Source organism: Anopheles stephensi, chromosome 3, assembly GCF_013141755.1.
Source record: "Anopheles stephensi strain Indian chromosome 3, UCI_ANSTEP_V1.0, whole genome shotgun sequence".
NCBI lineage: Eukaryota > Metazoa > Arthropoda > Insecta > Diptera > Culicidae > Anopheles > Anopheles stephensi.
In genome coordinates, this window is record NC_050203.1 from 16,017,638 (window position 1) to 16,037,296 (window position 19,659).

The 19,659-nt window shown below is 49.8% G+C and overlaps 3 protein-coding genes across 20 annotated transcripts; 2 read left to right on the forward strand and 1 right to left on the reverse strand.

Annotated features, from left to right (window-relative positions):
• The first annotated feature begins 72 nt into the window (after positions 1-72).
• LOC118509914 (SURF1-like protein) lies at positions 73-2,348 on the forward strand. The gene is given in 5 exon segments (XM_036051195.1): positions 73-389; positions 455-576; positions 643-673; positions 675-838; positions 907-2,348. Coding segments are annotated over 5 exon segments (903 nt in total). The 5' UTR covers positions 73-182; the 3' UTR covers positions 1,286-2,348.
• A 1,002-nt stretch (positions 2,349-3,350) lies between these two features.
• On the reverse strand, positions 3,351-12,747 carry LOC118509909 (zinc finger protein 628). 5 transcript variants are annotated; one of them, XM_036051182.1, is made up of 5 exons: positions 12,616-12,747; positions 9,499-10,103; positions 6,633-8,876; positions 5,378-6,521; positions 3,351-4,888 (listed from the first exon to the last, which is right to left on the reverse strand). In XM_036051182.1, the coding sequence occupies exons 2-4, from the start codon at positions 9,541-9,543 to the stop codon at positions 5,385-5,387; spliced, it is 3,426 nt and encodes a 1,141-aa protein (XP_035907075.1). In that variant the 5' UTR covers positions 9,544-10,103; positions 12,616-12,747; the 3' UTR covers positions 3,351-4,888; positions 5,378-5,384. The 5 variants fall into 5 exon arrangements, with proteins under 5 accessions (XP_035907075.1, XP_035907074.1, XP_035907077.1 ...); XM_036051181.1 differs by lacking the exon at positions 12,616-12,747 and adding an exon at positions 11,876-12,319; XM_036051184.1 differs by lacking the exon at positions 12,616-12,747 and adding an exon at positions 11,803-12,319.
• On the forward strand, positions 12,219-19,099 carry LOC118509908 (intraflagellar transport protein 122 homolog). Of its 14 annotated transcripts, none has more exons than XM_036051170.1 (10): positions 12,219-12,357; positions 13,248-13,357; positions 13,441-13,908; positions 13,969-15,004; positions 15,070-15,300; positions 15,374-15,938; positions 15,998-16,887; positions 16,953-18,053; positions 18,120-18,519; positions 18,590-19,099. In XM_036051170.1, the coding sequence occupies exons 4-10, from the start codon at positions 14,940-14,942 to the stop codon at positions 18,839-18,841; spliced, it is 3,504 nt and encodes a 1,167-aa protein (XP_035907063.1). In that variant the 5' UTR covers positions 12,219-12,357; positions 13,248-13,357; positions 13,441-13,908; positions 13,969-14,939; the 3' UTR covers positions 18,842-19,099. The 14 variants fall into 14 exon arrangements, with proteins under 14 accessions (XP_035907063.1, XP_035907073.1, XP_035907061.1 ...); XM_036051180.1 differs by having other exon boundaries at positions 12,220-12,357; positions 13,266-13,357; XM_036051168.1 differs by lacking the exon at positions 12,219-12,357 and adding an exon at positions 12,381-12,597.
• Positions 19,100-19,659: the final 560 nt, after the last annotated feature.

The window sequence follows — 19,659 nt, forward strand, 5'->3', positions numbered from 1 at the left end:
TTTCTCACTCACGCACAGTCATCTCATCTCACTGTTTGCTTCTCGCACTCACTTACTCAACTCACTCATCTGTCAAACGAATCAAAACAAAAACATCACAGGTGCACACCGGTTTGGCGGATTGTGCAATAGTGTTGTGTTCGATTTTTTGGGAAAGTGGATAAGATAGTTACGATAAAAAGATGATAAAAACCCTGTTTGCAGCACAAATGCTGCCCGCGGCAAGGTACAGTCTCGGTGCGCTCAAAAATCAAAGCAAGCCGCTGCATTTAGTGTCACGAACGGTACACACACGCACGAAGCCTCGTATTTCACCACCACCGAAGCTACGGCCTACTGGGTCGGATCACAACGCCAACAGCATCACACCGTTCGGTTGGGGATTGTTGGTACGTTTTCCACGTTTGTTTGAACCGACATCCAGTACAGTTAAATCACAAATGTCACCCTTCAGATCATACCGGCCACTACCTTTGGGCTCGGGTGCTGGCAAGTGTATCGAAAGCAATGGAAGGAAGGACTAATAAGCGAGCTGGAGCGTAAAATCCACATGCCACCGGTACCGATTCCCGATGAGTGAGTACTAAGCTGCCGTAGTAGAATGAAAGCAGGTAACCCCGATTGTTGTGTTCTATCATGCAGCCTTTCCGAGCTGAACCAGATGGAGTATGAAACCGGTGACGGTGCGCGGTCAGTTTCTGCACGATCGCGAAATTCATTTAGGTCCGCGTGCCTGCATACAGCACGGTGATAGTCACACCGCCGGTGGGCTTTTCTCGCAAAAGGAAGCATCGATTGGATTCCTCGTCATTACGCCCTTCAAGCTCGAAGGACGAGAGTAAGCACGCATTGTGGGGGTTTTGTGCGCCAACAATCTGTCTAATGTGTGTTACCTTACCTTACCAGTGACAAAATCCTGATCAATCGTGGCTGGGTACCGAAACGCTATCTCGATCCCGAAACACGTCGCGAAGGTCAGGTGTCCGGTACGGTGGAGTTGCAGGGTGTCGTTCGGCTGCCGGAGAATCGGCCACAGTTTACGCCCAAACAGCGCGGTGCCATCTTTATGTATCGGGACGTGGAAAGGATGGCAGCGATAGGCGGTACGGAACCGTACTATCTGGACGCGACGGTATCATCGACCGTTCCGCTCGGGCCAGTTGGTGGACAGACACGGGTAACGCTGCGCAACGAGCATCTGTCGTACATCATGACGTGGTTCAGCTTGTCCGGCTTTACCACCTGGCTGTGGTTCCGACAGATCGTGCGCGGCAAATCGTTTTAATGCGCTGCCTTTGGTTTGGCAATAAAATAGACTGTTTCATATTTAAACCAGTTGGTGGCCATGTGGTTAATGATATTGATTATGTTTACGAAGCGTTCTTCTCGTTCGGTTGTTCGGTGCCGTCTTCATGACGTGCACGAGACTCTTCCCTGTTAACGAGTGTTTTAAATCCGGTGAAACGCGTCTAGATCGATTGAGTCTAGACGATAGAGAGGAGCTCGTGTGCACTCAAATTCTTCCCACCAACTAGATCGTGGAACAATGCGGCAATGTCCTGAGGTAGAAGTCCGAACTAAGCTGTCATCAGCGAACTGTCTTAATTTGGATCTTGAGCTAATCTGGCGAACTTTTTCTTTCGTCGCAAACGTTGTCAGGAAGCCTTAATATAATTGGAGAGCTTCAACCTGGCAGTGGCGAGAAGTGGTTCGAATGCATCCTGTGGAATTAAGAGCTTAATCGATACAATAACCAGTTATACAGTGGACCGTTGAAACAATTTTCATCAAACTCCCCAAGAGTCTCCCATATTAGCTCGTGGGGTGCAGCTAAGCTCTAAAATTTAAGTAAGAAAACACCATTAAACCAAATTTTGTTTCTTTTTAACCTTTTTTTTTGCTGTTTCCTTTTTGTCTCTCTTTTACACACTTACTCTCGCTCTCACTCTAACCTTCCCCGAGTCGCGCTGCTCCGTGTTGCAACATACATTTCGCATAAATCCTTAAACGCCTAGAAGATAAGCTTCTTTGCTCTTGTTTTTCTTTTCTCTCTCTCTCTTTAAATAATTCCTTTCTAAATGATGAATAAATGATAAAATCTACGCGGTCGTTCTCTCTCTCTCTCCGCTTTTCCCTCAACAATTTATCATTCATTCCTTTGATTCCCCTTTGTGTTTTTTTTCTTCGTTTTCTCTCTCTCTCTCTGTTTCCATTCCCTAGTAATGTGTTTTATCCTTACACAACTAGCATTTTTTGTGTGTTTTAATGTAATTTTTGTCGGTTTGTTTGTTACACCACATTCAACTTGTCACACGTGGCCCGGACGTCCCGGCACTATAGTATAAGGGGGAAAAAATAAAAATAAAAGGAAAACAGTAATACACTAACAGCGGGAGAGAAATTAAACGCTATAACTAAACTATGTTTAAACTGAAAGAAACACCGTTAATAGACAGGGCGCAGCAGGGGTACGTAAACGAAGCCTAACAGGACCTATAGACCGAGACGAGGGAAAAATGCTCCACACACAAGCAATTGTTTTGGTTTCACTAATGACGATTTGCACTTTAACCGAGCCGATGTGGTGTATAATGTGTTACACAGGTGCAATTTGTTATCCTCACAATACACCCAGAGATGCATCTCGCGCGCGCGTCTGTATCTCAAACTCTTACCATTACCCCCACACACTAACACCACATCCTTCGGGCGGTAGAGAGTTTGTCGGGGAGACTTGTTTATTTACACAGCTATGATACATTTTGCATACCACGGGGGGCTACGATATTCTGTTTGTCCGTTTAACTTGTATATGTATGCGTGAATGGCTGCAATCCTACTAGCCTTCGCTGCTAAATTATCTCCGGTCCACCACAAATCAGATCTTAAAAAGCACTCCACACACACACACACGCACATACGGAACTCCTACTCACACTCAAATAAAAATACTTTAATGTACTTTTATTGTAAATACCACAGTGCTTCTTAGTAGGCTGTGGTCCACAGCAGCAAACATTTCAAGGTTCTTATTTTGTGAACGGGTCCTTGAACCCATGGCGCCACGAAACTTGTCCGAAAAGGACACGCAAAATCCTTCCACAAGCGGTCGGATTATATGTATCCACCAGGCACAGAGTGCCCTCGTGGACATGGACGTAATTTCTAGCGTCTGCAAAAAAAAAAAAAAAACCAACACTCTTTTACAGCCTCAACACACTCCCCCCTCTGGCAACACCCCCCTGCGTTGGAGAGTAAGAGTCAGTAGTCAGTTCCGATTAGAAGTCAACAAATATGGTGAATTAGCTTTTCTAGGGGGGGGCAACAAAACACACATCGGTGGTGGTGTGTGTGTGTGCATATGTTGTTTCTTTTATTATTCGGGGAGGGAGACACGATTGCTAAGTGCTTAGAATGGATGTTAAAACTATTTCGCAAAGCCTGCAGGGTAATTAAAATGTGTTCATCTATACTCGCCGTGCCCTTACTTCACGATTGACACGATTTACCGGAAGGGACGATGAAAATAAAAGTGACCATTCTTTAACCTGTGCCTATCTTTTGCCTGGGTGTTTTTCTAGTGTGTGTGTGAAAAAAGTGTGCCCTTTAACTCACAATAAAATGGGGGAAAAAAAATAGTCGTACAACTCTCCTATTTGCTCAAGCGTTTGTGTGGCCGCCAGCCAACCCTTTCTGCCTGCTGCTGCTCCTGTCCACAGTCCGGGGTTTCTTTTTTTCTATTTGTTTGTGTTGCGTTGAGCCTACATGTCTTACGCTACAGATCCTGTGTTCCTATCTCCGATTCCTTACACGATTTCGATACTACAATCTTTAACCAACTTAATATTAATAACTCATATAATTCGATTTCATTCATTTACACGCATTCAACACACACACAGGCACACACACTCTCGCACGTATCGTATGTAATTAAAAGTCTAAAAAAGGGAGAGAAAAGGGGGAAATTGGTTGTTTTGTTGTTGTGTTTATTACAATTAAACTCGTGTAATAATAGTAGCCATGTTAGTGTCCTAGCGGTGAGGATGGGGTGAGGGGAAAACGGGAAGAGAAAAACGAACAGGAAATTGGGAGATATGTAAAAGCGTAGCCGTTTTTTTTTTTCATCCATATTGTAATAAAACTAATGTCCATGAAGAATCGTGATCCTTCTTCTCTCTTACCAGAGCGTTCTTGGGCAAACAAATGTTCGTTCCAGGCGAAGGATGGTTCCAGTTTGTATTGTTTGTATGTATGTGTGTGTGTGGTAGATTTGTTTGTGTGTACCACTATGGCCGGTAGATAGAATCCTGTAGTTCTTTATCCTACCTTCATGATTACCGGTCGGTGTCGTCTATCGTCGAAGTCGGGGGCATCACCCTAATAACCCTACACTCTGCGCCTGTCTCGTGTTTTGTAGGCAAAACCTTATCATTCGGTTTTAGGCGGCTCAGATAGTTTTCAAATTTGTAGTATGTAAGTAAGAAAAGGGAGGGACGTGGGACAGTGCGCAAGTATTTACAATCGGCGAGACGTTCTAGGACACAGGCTAAATGACTCCTCGCTAAACTAAACCAATGAATGATTAATCCTAAGGATCGCTTAAAATCGAAAACAAAACATAAGTCCCTACATTAAAGCATATACACCGCCTGCCACACACACACACACACTCTTTCTCTCTCTCTTTCCCAATTAGGTGCTCCTTCTTGCCTCGATCTGCTGCTGCTATCTCTGCTTAGATGATCCTAAAGTCGCCAAAAATGTGGCTCGCCTGTGTGGAGTCGGTTTCCCGTGCCTCGCAAAAGAGGCGAGGATTGGATTGGATTGGGTGGTGCGCGCGCTGCTGTTTGCAGAACCCATACTCACACACGTAATTAGGGAGAACCTACAGAAACCAAAACAGAATGTAATGAGAACCAGGGCAACAACACAACACATGGTGGAGAGGTAATGTAACGTGTATGCATCAGGGATAATAGACTGATAGAGGATTTCTTTTAGGATGATGATCCAGTGTCCTGGCGATGCATAGACAACGTTATGTACTGTCCCAGTACTCGTTTCTGAGACATCATGGACACCCTGTCCAATACCCCGCAATGTTTCGCAATTTGACTTTGTAAGGGTTTTCGGTCCTGTATCTATTTGACTACAGATCTTACTAACCCCACCGGTGTATGTGGCTAGTCTTTCTATGAAAATGGCACACCGGACGACCTTTTCAAACTTTCAACACAGACTCTCTGATAGAGGGACTCAATAGCCTCCAAAAGATGTCCAACTCCACGGCGTCATTTGAAGAGTGTCCATGTTTCCGATTGCATACAGTCAATACCCAAAACCAACAAAACGGTGCCAGCTCGCTACTACTTACCCTCCTATTATTTAACTTGCTGCTTAACAACGATTTGCGGCTGGATCAGCTCGTCAAAATTGAACAGCTGCTCATCGCCGGCACCACCGCCGGACGATGAGACGGCGTTCGTATTCGTACCGGCGGTAGCTGCCGTCGTGGTGGTTGTAATCGTTCCATTCGAGCCACCGGACGACAGTGTCGTGTCGGCCCCACCGCCGTTTGTGTGATCGTCCGCTGCGCCGCCATCGCTGGCCATAGAATCGTTGGCCGATCCATTTTCCTCCCCAACTTTCGCGCCCTCTTCGTCGTGTTCCTTCGACGATTGTATGATAATCTGGCCACTTTCGGTCAGTATAGCTCCTTGCTGCTGGTGCTGCTGCTGCTGCTGCTGCTGATGGTGATGGTGTTGCTCGTCCGATTCATCGTGATGCTGCTGATGCTCATCGCCTTCCGCTTGGGCCGCCTGCTGCTGCAGATGCAGTTGCAACTGCTGCTCGCTACCGTCCGCCACCGATACCGTCAGCTGACCGTCGTCGTGCCCAGCCTCGCCGGACGTGGTGAACGCAACCGACACGGGTATTTGCAGCCCGTCCTCGGTCGTAATGTGTGTGCCTTCCGCGTTCAGCTCGCCTTCCTGCGACTGCTGGATGACGATGTTGCCGTCCGCGTTCAGTAGCGACGCGTCGATCAGCTGCTCCTGACCGTCCGCGCCCTGCACCAGAATCATCTGATTGCCGCTACCGTCGCCGCTAATCATTTGCAGCGTTTCGCCTTCGCCGAGTCCCTCGCCGCCCTGCATCACCACGCCGACGCTCTGCAGCAGCTGCTGGATCTGTTCCGTGTCGGTGCCCTGCACCAGTATTTGGTTGCCTTCCGCGTCCGTGGTCAGGATGTGATTGTCGAGCTGCAACACCTGCCCATCGTTCAGGATCAGATTGATCTGCTGGCCTTCGCCGGCCTGCATGTCTTCCAGCTCCATCGGCACGTTTTCCGTGTTGGAGTTTTGACTGTTCTGCGACTGTTCACCGTCATCGTCCAGGCTCGGCATGCTCACGGGGATGGTTTGCAGTTGCTGCTGCTGCTCTTTCTGCTGCTGCGGTTGCTGCTGATCGTCGCCTTGGTCGAGCGTAGGCATATCGATACCGACCGACTGTTGGTGATCCTGTGAAATGGAATAGTGCCGTTTTATTACTTATTGCTAACGAGCTCACCAACGACCCACACCGAGATCTGGTATGGAAACGCTCCTGTGGTTGGGGGGAGGGATATCTACCTGTTGCTGCTGCTGCACGAACGTTCCATCCTCTTGCTGGGGTAGCGTTATGTTGAACGTTATGTTGCCCGTCGTGCCGTCCTGATTTGTTATGACCATGCTGCTGCTGCTACTGCTGCCCGTTCCACCGTTATCCCCACCCGCACCGCCCGTGTTCGAATCAGTTCCCTTCGAATCGGAATGCATGCGTTCGAAGATGCTCTCGAGATCGCCGTCCGAGATGGTGTTGGAGCTGGCGTTACCTCCACCTCCAGTGCTGGTCGTCGTGGTAAGAATCTTTGCACTACCACCACCACCACCACCACCATCGTTCGCGCTAGTTACTGCTCCACTGGCGTTCAGTCCGGTCATCGATTTCCTGGTCGTGCTATTCGACAGCATGAGCTGCTGTGACTGGCCCTGGTGCGACTGCTGGTGTTGCTGTAACGCCAGGCCCGTCGTTACGACGGTCGGTGCTGTGGCCGTACCGTGTGCGTGCGTTTTAATGTGCTGCGTGTACAGCTTTTCGCTCAGGAAGGTGAGCGAACATGAGTTGCAGGTGTGGAACTGGATTACCTTTGAATCGCCAATCGAATCAGCGATCGTTTCCCTTAATGCCTCATCGATCGACTCCTGTAACAGCTTTTGGGTGGAGGAGTCCGCTGCAGCCGACGTCTGCTGTTTTTGCTGCTGTTGCTGCTGTTGCTGTTGCTGTTGCTGCTGCTGCTGCTGCTGCTGTTCCTGCTGCTGTTGAACCGATTGTTTCGCGTTCTTCTTTGCCGATTCATGCACCTCTAGATGGCTCATCAGCTGCTCGCGCTTGCTGAACGTTACATTGCAAATGCCACACTTGAAATAGTCCGGCTGGTGCTGTTTGGCGTGGATCGATGCCTGTTCGCGGGACTCGAAGCGCATCAGGCAGACTCGGCACTTGAACGGCTTTAGCTTGATATGCTTCCGCAGATGGTCGTCGTACGACTGTTTGTCAGCCGTCTTGAAGGCGTTACACACCGTACAGGAGTACAGGGTGGTGGTTGTAGCGGTCGTTCCCTGTTGCTGGTGCTCCTGCTGGCCTGCGGCCGAGGTCGTGGTGGTGACGATCGCTTTCTGCTGCTGCGGATGCGTCTGCACGTGATGTTCCTGCAGGTTGTGCTGCTTCAGCAAGGCGATGTTGGCAAACAGCAACTTACAGAACTTGCACCGGTACCCAGTAGTGGTGGTGGTGGTGGTCGTGGTGGTAGTGGCACCGGGGGCGGCGTTTACGCTACCGGCGTTTTGTGCCGCTGCAGCATTGTTTCGTGGCTGGCAGGTCGCGTAATGCGGTTGGAATTGGGCTAGATCGGCCGTTTTGAAGCCACACGGAATGCACTTGTACAGCTTTGTGCCCTTCCGGTTTACGCCCATCCCACCAGACGCGGCGCTGTCCGCCATCGTTGCCGTACCGCCATTGTTGGTCGTTACCACGATGTGTTGCTTCACCGACGTCCCTGGCGAAGATGTATTCTTTTCGAACATGCTCGTCAGCTGAGCCTCAACGTCGGACGTAGCGCTGGTGTTCAGATCGGCACTGGCTCCGGACGTGTTGGCGTCCACCAACTGTTGCTGCTGCTGTCCTGCTATCGTTTTTATGCTGTACGTTACGTTCCCGGCCGGCGTAACCACCGTACCGCCACTGCCAGCAGAACTGATCGGTGTCAGCTTCGGCATCTTCGGTGGCGGAGATCCAACCAGACCCGACGTGTCCAGTCCATCGTCCGGGATGTTGTTCTTTTTGTGAATAAAACTAAGCAATGTGCCGCGCAGTGTCTCCAGCTCCGACTCAAGCTTATCCACCTGATTCAGCAAGACAATGCAACGGCGACAGATGACATCCTCCACGGTCAGTACGACCGAATACTCGGGGCCGATCACTTTCGCCAGCTTCACCACGTACTCGGTTTGCGTGGTTGTGGTGGACGCTTCCGAAAGAATGGTCGCATTTATACCGGCATTTTCGCCGCAAATGTAACACTTCGACTGCGACTGCCTTGCAGCGAAACTGTTGCTATTACTGCTGCTCGAGATCAATACGCCCGATGGGGTGGAGGTGGTGATGGGCTTGCGCTGCAGCACACGCTGCTGGCCCGATGAAATGCCGGTCACGCTAACCGAACCGCTCTGCAGCAGACTGTTGATCTTTTTTACCGCGTTGAGCTGCATGTTGGATTGGTGGTGGTGCTGAATTTGCTGTGTCTGGTGATGAGCGCCGGTGGAGGTCGTGAAAACCTAAAAAATAAAAACGATGGCTAGTTAATTTGATTTTTGTCATGCAGGGAATGCGTTTGGTGCAAAATTATAGGAAATATCCAAAAACACATGTAACATGTTACACCATGTTGCTTCGTTAGCAACTGATCAAACTCACTGGAGATTTTCTTCGAAACCGGTTCTGTGCGTTCTAGTTTTTTGCTTCTTTCTTTTGCAGATACAACTTACTTGTGTTGTACTATTATCATTCAAAATAGAATCTTCAACTTAAGCAAACTACAATCAGTTCAAACAGCTCCCATCCATTAGGATCAGACAAGGGCAATAAAGATGCTGTATCATCGAGCCTAAGCAAAGCAAGAAAACAGTTTCCTTTACGGGGTATGGTTCCGGGAATTATCTGGATCTTCGACAACATGCTCCTTCGATGTTTTCATCAAAGGCTTGCTTTGGTACAACATACCGCATACAACAACATTGGCAATGCAAGCTACAACACACGTCAAAGCATGCCATGTTCTTGCACGATTGAGACAACCGAGCAGGGCCAGAATTTGTACATTCACGGCACGTGTGCATGCGGCATGTGCATCGAGAATTGTAAGTGCAAAAAAAAAAGAGAATTTATGCAAGATATTACCTTCCGCACTACCGGTACCGGTTGTTGTATTATTTTCTTCTGCATCTTGGTCGCTCACTGCTGCGTTCCTTTCTCTTTGCTATCGTTGTTCGTTCCCCGCGCACTACTGTCCGATCTATCACGCGTCTAAGCGTGGAAGTAACTGGATTTTAGCCGTTCTTTATGCTGCACTCTTTCTGCTCGCGATCAACTTCCGGTGTTCCACTCTACACACACACACGCTTTGATGTTATTTATTGTTGACGCTGGCGTTTAATGAACCTTTGCACCACCGTTGGCCGAGAGATGCTTTTGCACTTCCTTCAGTGCATGCAGCAGCTAGTTGCCAGTTATTGTGGTGGGTTCGATTCCACCAACAGCTCCCCTTCGTCGCCTTCGCCTTCTTGCAGATGTTTGCAATCCGTAACCGTATGATGGAATGCGTATGGTAGCTGCTAGCGGCATCGATGAAACACGCTGAAACGATGGCGACAGACGCGCTGCTGTGCCTGGTGTACCAACGAAACTGCGGCAGATTCACCGATATATCTCCTTCTCGGGTTCCGTTCCCTTAGCTGACCGTTTCCAACAGCAACACGGGAACGAGAGCTGCTAAAACGCACTATCTGTGGATACACAAACACATTGAAAAACGTATCATAAAGTCAGCAGGCCTTGGAACGTAGTAAGTAAATAAGGGCTCAAGAAAATATGTTTCATGAAGGGGTTTTTTTTTTGTATTCCACAGTATGGAGCAAGATAAGTCAATGCAAAGCGTTCTGGTGGCCAACGTTACTTGAACTTTCGCGTCGTAAAATTCAACATTTTTTTCCATTTACGCATTCACTCACACACACACATGTATACACACGCACAACATTCGCTCGGGAAGGGAACAGTGCCAACAAAGATCCAGTGGCAAGCTTTCAACTGTACAACCACGATTCCGCAACAAAATAAACCGAGGTGCACCAATGCAACGCACACAGCAAGCAAGCAAGTGCCCGCGTCCTTACAAAACAACAGGCCCCGTGTGTCGCGCGTCGTCTGGAGTCCGTTTGCGACTTTCTTCGCTGCTGCTCACACACTACCAAAGGCGAAAGATGCGATATTTCATGGCTTCGGTGGTCCCACCATTCGCCGATCCGTTCCGACTACGCGTTGCCTGCTTGGATGGATGTACGTATCCCTTCTCGCTACAGTAAGCTATAGAGCAGCATCAGCAGAAGGCTGCTTCTCCGGTTCGACACACACACACACATCCATAAGTACGCATGTACACGCAATCCTATTTGCGGTTCCCGCCCGTGTGCCGTACGCACACCACTTTCACATGGTATGCGGCGTTCTTGCATTCATATGCACATACACACACACACTGACTCGCCACAACATACGCTTGCACAGCACACACCATCAAATCCACGCGGCGCGGTTGGTCTATTTCGCCCGCGGAATTCTCGCTCGCTTTCTTGGCTCCTCTTTCGCTTCTCCTCTTCGCATCGGATCTTTCGTTCGCACTGACAGTATGTGTACCAGCTCTCGCTCTCACGCATTCGCACCAGAGCTCTCGCAGCGGCGGTTAAGAATGGGCACTTATTTTCTTAATTTGCGAACCACCACAAGTACACAAATGGTGTGTGTACTCTCGGGGTTCGCATCGTCGATCGGATCGGCGAGCAACCGAGACCCCCGAACAATGCTGGTTCGCGCCCCAAGTGGGCGTACTGTTATCGCGCGCCCTTTTTCACGAAACCATTAAAAACCTCGAGAAGGCATTGAAAGGAGCTAGACAGCAATGATAAACCGTCAAAACGTCACACTTTTCGACACCCCGACCACCACCAAAAGCGGAATGAATTCGTTGTGCTGCAGCTGCAAATGATTTGGCCTGATCGATGTTCTCGCCTAGCTTTGACGGCAGCAACATTATGTGCTGCCGAGTAGCATCTTTCGGAAGTTATCGCAACGGCAAAACTTTACTCCTTTCTTGCACACACATACACACACAAACACACATTTACATCCGGCTATTCACACTGCGGCAGATTAGTGCGATGACGAAATGAATATATTTTTTTTGTTGGAGTAGTCTGCGTATTTTGGACCGGGCAGGTCAGTCACCAGCCCCCTGGCCGGAGCGGGCTTTGTACGCTCGAGAAACGGATCATGGCGTATAATAGATGATGACACACACACTGGCCCTTGCGCCGCCACTTGGTTGCTGTTCGGTCCACCTCACCCCCCGCCGTAACATCTACGTACACGACGGCACCCGAATGTGGCAACAAAATGTACTGCATCGCGGCACCCTCTTTCGCTCACCAGGTGCAACTACTAACAGCTACCGATCGTCGGCGCCATTTCGTGCGGCAGATTACGCGAACGTTCAACTAACCCGTCGGTGTTCGCTTCAACGGTGCAAGCGCCGTGAATATCCCGCCTGCTGCTCGATGTGTCGTCTTCGGTTGCAACGATACCGCACCCCGCAACCGACCGACCGACCCTCCGCGCCACCAACCGAGCGGGATCGACGGTGCGAACCGCCAGCAAAATGCTCGCTGCTCCGCGCCTGCAACGGCGGGCTTGCAAAATTTATCCTGCGACCTGCAGCCAACGCTACGCTGGCGGACGTCAAACGGCGTGTCCCCGTTGGGCGCGCTGCGGCGACGACGGCAACGCGCGACTTGAATTGTCAAAACTTGCTAAACTTCACAGTCTGTGACGCGCGGCAACGAAAGAAGACACTTCAAAATCGATTTTCGAGGGAACATCCAAACTCCAACATGGCGGCCGCCTAGAGTCTCGAGACGACTTGTGTCTAAACGGGTCTGCTGTGGCAGAGCGAACGCACACGGGCGAAGCGAGATCAGTCAAAGTGTGAGCGAGTTTTTTTTCTCCTACTGCGCTTGCTGCTGCTGGTAACAGGGCTGCCAACCGTAGCGCCTGTAAACGACTCGTTTGCACCACACGCACACACACACATCTGTACATCTTGCTCCCGCACGCACACTATATCAGAGCGTCGCGACCGTTGCCTGTAAAGTCAAAACCGGCGTTGGCGGCGTGCTTCGCAGTAGGAAGAAGATACCGGTGATTTTGGGCGCCGGTACGGTTTCGGTCAGTATTTCCACTTACCACGTAACGACGCTATCTCTACGCACTTTTGCATTATTCGAACGGTTCGGAAGAAGACTTCAGTTGCAGGCGGTTTAAGCAAAAGGTACGGAATCAAAACGCATGGTCACGTTGACTGCAACAGCCAGCAACGAAAATGTGTGAGCGCGCTTGTGAGAAAGCCAGGCAATCGCAGTAAGCGAGAGTGAGAAAGAATGCGTGGCTGTGAGATAGGTCAGAATATTTGTGTGTGTGTGTGTGTGTGTGTGTGTGTGTGTGTGTGTGTGTGTGGGAAACATTGCGCGCATACAACTATACACATGGAGTGGATTTTTTGTAGCAACGCTTTTTTTTGCGTTGTGTGCGAGCAACGATTCCCCCAGGCTACAATTTTTGTCGCGACGCGAATGACCCCGCAGACCGAAGCAGTCAAATACGTTGCCGAATCTTGGAATCGTTTCCTTGCGGGTTTTACATCGTTCGTGCTGTCGTCGAACTAATAAGACCCATGAATTTTGTAGCTAAATGTTTCAAACAGAATATGACCATCAAATGGCGTTCTACTTTGCACGTTAGGTCGTCCTAATCGTGAACTGTTGCTTTAGTATATCTAACTTATTTTTTTTATAATTTCATTTGTCTTATCTAACTAGTTATTGTCATTTCATCAGAAATTCGTTGTGCCATTAGCTACATTGTTGTCATTACCATAGCATTAACAAAATGCCGAAGCCGAAACGTACGTACAATCAGAGAACAAAAGGTGAGGGAGCGTTTTATTTAATTGCATTCACCGAACCAAGGAGATGGACGTTATTTAATACGTGTAATTGATTCAAATTTCAGATTCAAGACAATCAGATGACTTATTGCCAGAGTTGATCGAACTTGGTGCAGATCGGATCATTGAGGTAGAAATGCAACAAGTTAAAGATGCAAAAAATAAGCAGAATCTCGTTGAAATAAGCCAAAATCCTCCAACACTGGCCGAAACTCTCGTGGCAGACACGTTCGGAGCAGACACGCCAGTAGTGAACTCGTCCCTTGCGGACATGTCTGTAGCGGGCAAGTCCATAGCGGACACGTCCGTAGCGGAAACGTCCGTAACGGACACGGCCATAGTAGAAACGTCTGTAGCGGCCACATCCTTAGTGGACACATCCGCAGCGGACACATCCGTAGCGGACACATCCGCAGCGGACACATCCGCAGCGGACAAGTCCGTAGCGGACACGCCAGCAGTAGGAACTCCCGTTGCAGACACACCCGTAGCAGACATATCCATAACTGACACACTCGTGCCTTACATCAGTGGTAAGTTAAAACTAAAAATATTTTGGATTGTTTTTAATTCGCCTGTTGTTCTGTTTCTAGATAACATTAAGTTTGTTAGCGTTGGGACAAATACGGACCGGGAAGATTGGAAACAAGCGGACCATCCTTTCCGAACAGAAGGTATGCTTGAAGAATTGAAAGTAATTCTTGACAACCAATTGGACCAGTTCATTAAAATGCAAGAGATAACTTATGCTAGGATAAAAGCACTCACGAAGGAAATAATTAATGAGTCTACGTCGCGAGAAACCTGAAAGTTTCATTCATTATAAGCATTTTAGTTTAAGCATGATTCATATAATGAATCTCAAATGTTAGATAAGATGATAAAAAACCTATCTGTTGATATGAAAAAGTACAAATACAAATGAAGTTAAAACAAAAGTGTATCTAAAACGAATTGTGGTCCTGAAAAAGGTTTCTTTGCCTAGTTTTAGTCGAGCCTGGATAGCGAGGGAGAGAGAGAGAGAGATAGACGAACGTTTTGTGTTCATTCTGCTCACTGAATGTTGCCTGGGTTTCGAATCCCTTTCCATCGGGCTCTCACTGTGAGTAGGATTATTCTCACGTTCTGAGCTACAGGTGTGAGAAACATGAAGTAGAGCTTGGGAACGCATCAGAGCAAAAGAACGAATCAGAATAAAAACTATTATGTTTTGACCTAAAAAACTATTCAAATAATGTAGAAAATAGCCTCGGTAATTAGATTTAAGTGAGTACCTTTATAAATAAGCGACTTAGAGTATTTTAAGTAAAACCGTGGGCAAAAGGGTTTCAAAAATAAACCGTTGCTAGGGGCGAGCTTCACCACCCGTTCCAAACAAACTCACAACAACACAACAAATAAACGTCACTTTAGTGGTCGGTTCAGAGGATCATTGTTTACGGCACAGTGCCTTACAATCAGGTGGATTACCTTCGGAGCAGGTGATTGTTTTGCGGTAAAACATAGAAAATCTTCCTCCTTCGTCCGGTTCCCGGTCAGCAATCGTTTCTGCACTGTGGAAACGATGCGTGCCATTCCGAAATGGGTTGAGAAAATCCACGATTCCAGCGAGAAGAGCGATGTCGCAAGGTGAGTAAGTGAGGGAAAACTTCCACGGTAAAGCCACATAACACATGTTCCTTGCGTTGTTTTAGTATCCACTCGATTTGCTACCATCCGGAAGGACTGCAGCTTGTGGTCGGTGCCGGGGACAAGGTGCTCGTGTACGATCCGATCGATGGCAATCTGATCAACTCGCTCAAGGGCCACAAAGACACGGTGTACTGTGTGGCGTACGCCAAAGATGGCAAAAAGTTTGCCTCGGGAAGTGCGGACAAAACGGTCATCATATGGACGCAGAAGCTGGAAGGGCTGTTAAAATATTCGTACGTAATCAAACCCCCCCCTCTCGGACGGATAGTTGGCAATCCCCGGTAATGTGCTTTTTTCTCCCCACAGCCACAACGACTCGATCCAATGCTTGGCGTTCAACCCGATCTCGCACCAGCTGGCCTCGTGTGCGGTGTCGGATTTTTCCTTCTGGTCATCCGAGCAGAAGGCGGTCCAAAAGTACAAATCGGTCGCGCGCATTAACGCGTGCGCCTGGACCAACGATGGGCAGTACATTGCGCTCGGGCTGGCAAATGGAACGATCTCGATACGCAACAAGGCCGGCGAGGAGAAGATCAAGGTTGATCGGCCGGGCGGAACGAACAGTCCCGTGTTCGGGCTCGCCTGGAACCCACCGGCAACGTCCGGCTCGTCGGACATACTGTGCGTGATCGATTGGGCCCAGACGCTGTCGTTCTACTCGCTCGGTGGTCAGATGATCGGCAAGGAGCGCAACTTTGGGTTCGATCCGCTGTGTTTAACGTTTTTCCCGAACGGGGAGTTTCTGATAGTGGCCGGCTGCAACAAGGCGCTGCAGCTGTTTACGCGCGATGGCATCCGGCTGGGGCTGCTCGGGGAGCAGCACGAGTCGTGGATTTGGAGTGCGGCCGTCCATCCCGCCGGGAACTGTGTGGTAAGCGATTGAGTGGCGCGAACTGGAGCAAACGCTTCACGCTTCCGCTCCAATTTTAGGTCGTTGGCTGTCAGGACGGAACGCTGGGATGTTACACGCTTGCGTTCAATACGGTCCACGCGCTGTACCGCGAACGGTACGCATTCCGGGAGAACATGTGCGACGTAATCATTCAGCATCTCGTATCCGGCCAGAAGGTACGCATCAAGTGTCGCGATCTCGTGCACAAGATCGCCATCTATCGGAACCGGCTGGCCGTGCAGCTGCCGGAACGTGTCGTGCTGTACGAGCTTAGCTCGGCCGAAAATCAACCGATGCACTACAAGGTGAAGGAAAAGATAGCGAAAAAGTTTGACTGCAGCCTGCTGGTGGTTTGCGCCCAGCATCTGGTGCTGTGCCAGGAGAAGAAACTGCAGAGCCTCGACTTTAACGGGGTGCTGCAGCGCGAATGGATGATGGATAGCTTCATACGCTACATCAAGGTGACGGGAGGACCGGCCGGGCGCGAGGGGCTGCTGTTGGGATTGAAAAGTGGCCAAGTTTGGCGGATCTTTCTCGACAATTCGCTGCCGATTCTCGTCACGACGGTCCTGTCGTCGGTGCGCTGTCTCGATTTGAACGCATCGCGCACCAAGCTGGCGGTGGTCGATGATGCTGGCAGGTTGGTCGTGCGGGATCTGCTTGCCGACACGATGCTGTATCAGGATGCGAGCGTCAATTCGGTCGCCTGGAACACGCACCTCGAATCGATGCTGTGCTACTCCCACACGACCGGTGGCTTAAGCGTACGCGTTGGCTCGTTGCCACCGCGCAGCCCGCAAACGATGCTGGGCGTGGTGGTTGGTTTGTGCGGCGCAACGGCCTTCTGTCTGCGGGGGAACGTGATGAGCAATGTGCCGCTGGCGCTCGGTGCTACCATGTGGCAGTTTGTCGAGGCAGGATTATTCGAGTGAGTTTTGATTGCCCCTTTCGCTTCCTTCCTAAAGATGCTCTCATACAAATGTGTTGCTTCAGGGATGCCTATCAGGTGGCGTGCTTGGGCGTACCGCTCTCCGACTGGGAAGGACTCGCGCAAGCCGCCCTGGATGCGCTCAACTACCAGGTGGCCCGTGACGCTTACGTCAAGGTGCGCAATCTACCCTGGCTCGAGCTGATCGGCGATCTGAAGGAGCGCCAGAAGCGTGGCGAAACGTCGAAGGAAGTGCTGCTAGCGGAAACGTACGCGTTCGCCGGAAAGTACAAGGACGCGGCCCGGCTGTATCAGAAAGCGGGCAACAACGGTAAGGCGCTGGCGATGTACAGCGATCTGCGCATGTTTGATCTTGCCCAAGAGTTCCTGAAGGAAGGAAGCGCCGCCGACCGGAAGGAGTTGATACGCCGGCGTGCTGAGTGGGCCTGCTCGGTGCATGAACCGCGCGCCGCCGCCGAACTCTTGCTGTCGGCCGGTGAAGCGGAACGTGCGATCGAGATCGTGGCCGAGCAGGGTTGGGCCGACGTACTGCTGGACATTGGGCGACGGTTGGCGGCATCGGAAAAAGCGCCACTCGAGCTGATCGCCAGCCATTTGCGGCGGTTGAAAGCTCTCCCGCTTGCGGCAGAAATCTATCGAAAGCTGGGCGAAGAGGAACAAGTCGTGCAGCTGCACGTGGAGGCGAGAGATTGGCCGGAAGCGTTTCGGTTGGCCGAGCATTTGCCGAAGGTGTTGCCCTCGATACACTTCCAGCACGCACAGTGGCTTGCCGAGTCGGATCAGTTCATTGCAGCGCACGAAGCATACATTTCGGCGGGGAAACCGCATGAAGCAACGAAACTGTTGCGGAATCTGGTCGAATGTGCCGTCTCGGAGGAACGCTATCTGGATGCGGGCTATTACACGTGGTTGAGAGCGAAACAGGCCCTGAAGCTGCTCGGTGATGGGAAGCCGGCGAGCGATTCCGGCGCAGAAGACTATCGAGCGTTGTTGAAGCTTTCCTCGATTTATTACGCTTACAATACGATCAATTCCTATCTGAAGGAACCGTTCACGAGCAGTCCCCCGTTGACGCTGTTCAATACGAGCCGGTTTGTGGTGAACCAGATCAATGGAGCGCTGCCACCGAAGGGAATCAGTTTGTTGTAAGTTCGCTAGAAGCAGCGATTGTCTACATTTCTGTGTACAATAATCTTTGGTACGATTTTCAGCGCCGTTTACTACACCCTGTCCAAGCAGGCGAAAGTGCTCGGCGCAAACAAACTGCATCTGCAGATTAACAACAAGCTGCAATCGCTGAAGATACCGGCCGGCATACAGGAGCAGGTGGACATCAGCTACATCAGCAGCCGTGCCTGTCCCGGTGGCTTTAACGACCCGGAGGAACTGTTGCCGATGTGCTACAAGTGCTCGAACTACAGTCCCCATCTGCACGGCAATCGGTGCCCGAACTGCCAGCAGGAGTACGTCTTTTCGTACGTTTCGTTTGAAATTCTCCCACTGGCAGAGTTTGCACCGGAGCCGGGCATTAGCGAGCTGGACGCGGAACGGTTGCTGTTGGCACCGCCGAAAAGTGCAGCGTACGATCAGCAGGATCAATTCATTCAGGAGGTAAATTTGACAAACGTTTGATCCGCGCGGTACGTAGCAGTAGTACTCTCGTTGCTCTCCGCTATTGCAGGACATTATTGACACCTATCCGTCAACGCTCGATCGTGATGCGCTGCGGGCGATCGACCCGAGGGAAGTGATCATCGTGCGTGGACCGGCACCGCTAGCCACGCGCTACTACCGTAACTTGCTGCCCGAGCTGCAAATTACCGTCTGCTCGGAATGCAATCAGGTGTTCCACTCGGAAGACTTTGAGCTACAGTTTCTGCAGAAGGGCCACTGTCCGTTCTGTCGCTCCACCGACGAAAGTCTTATGAATTGAACATTTGCCACGCAACGTTTCCGATCTCAAGCATTCCGTCGGAACCTTTTCCGTCCAATTGGAAGCCTTAGAAGCTTGTAGTTGTAAGTGTTTAACGGACAAGGTTTAATTGCACGATACTCAATACATCGTAAGAGATATTAACTAAGTGTGAAAACGGGTTTCATTTCGTGGAGGGTTTTTGGCACTGAATTATGTTTTAGAGTTGAATTATTTTTATTCCTAATTTATGCTAATAAAAAGAGTATTTTAAGGCACGAAAAATGTAGTTATAATGATAATTCGCACACTTTTTAGTTCGTTATCAAAGCTTTTCCTTTTAAACGTTTGATCTCTGTGTTGGCCTCGAAGTTTCCAATTAGATTAAGGCTATGGCCGAAGGGTTGGCCTAGCAGAGCTTTGCGTTTGAAAACGCATAAATCAACCCCAATTTTATAGACCGGAGAAGTTGTACAGACTAAGAGAACGAACTTTTAACGAGGACTTCAGGTTGGAAGCCTGATGATATGATAAACTTGGTACATCAGCGCGCTACTATCAACACGGCTTGCACTAAGAGCTGCTCTAGTGTGACCAAAGACCACCAATCGTACCAATCGATGCACGGTGAGCGGACAATGTGATGGGCCAAAAACATTTTACACCCAACTGTCCTACTCCTTCCCCAACGTCCCCGACGAGTCCTTGAGGTGTGAGCGATACCATGCTTGTGTGACAAAATGGCAACAAATCGTGTGCGTTCGGTTCGCCGATACAAATCGGTCCCGGATATGGATAAAATATTTATTCCGGTCGATTAAACTTTTTGGGCCAGCCGA

Bases quoted from the DNA above. Each gene is read 5' to 3' on its own strand.
- LOC118509909 (XM_036051182.1), bottom strand. From the start codon at position 9,543: ATGCAGAAGAAAATAATACAACAACCGGTACCGGTAGTGCGGAAG. The intron at 8,877-9,498 runs GTAATATCTTGC...TTTATTTTTTAG, and splicing joins CGGTACCGGTAGTGCGGAAG to GTTTTCACGACCTCCACCGG. The intron at 6,522-6,632 runs GTAGATATCCCT...TCCATTTCACAG, and splicing joins TCGTGCAGCAGCAGCAACAG to GATCACCAACAGTCGGTCGG.
- LOC118509908 (XM_036051170.1), top strand. From the start codon at position 14,940: ATGCGTGCCATTCCGAAATGGGTTGAGAAAATCCACGATTCCAGCGAG. The intron at 18,054-18,119 runs GTAAGTTCGCTA...TACGATTTTCAG, and splicing joins CCGAAGGGAATCAGTTTGTT to CGCCGTTTACTACACCCTGT. The intron at 18,520-18,589 runs GTAAATTTGACA...CCGCTATTGCAG, and splicing joins AGGATCAATTCATTCAGGAG to GACATTATTGACACCTATCC.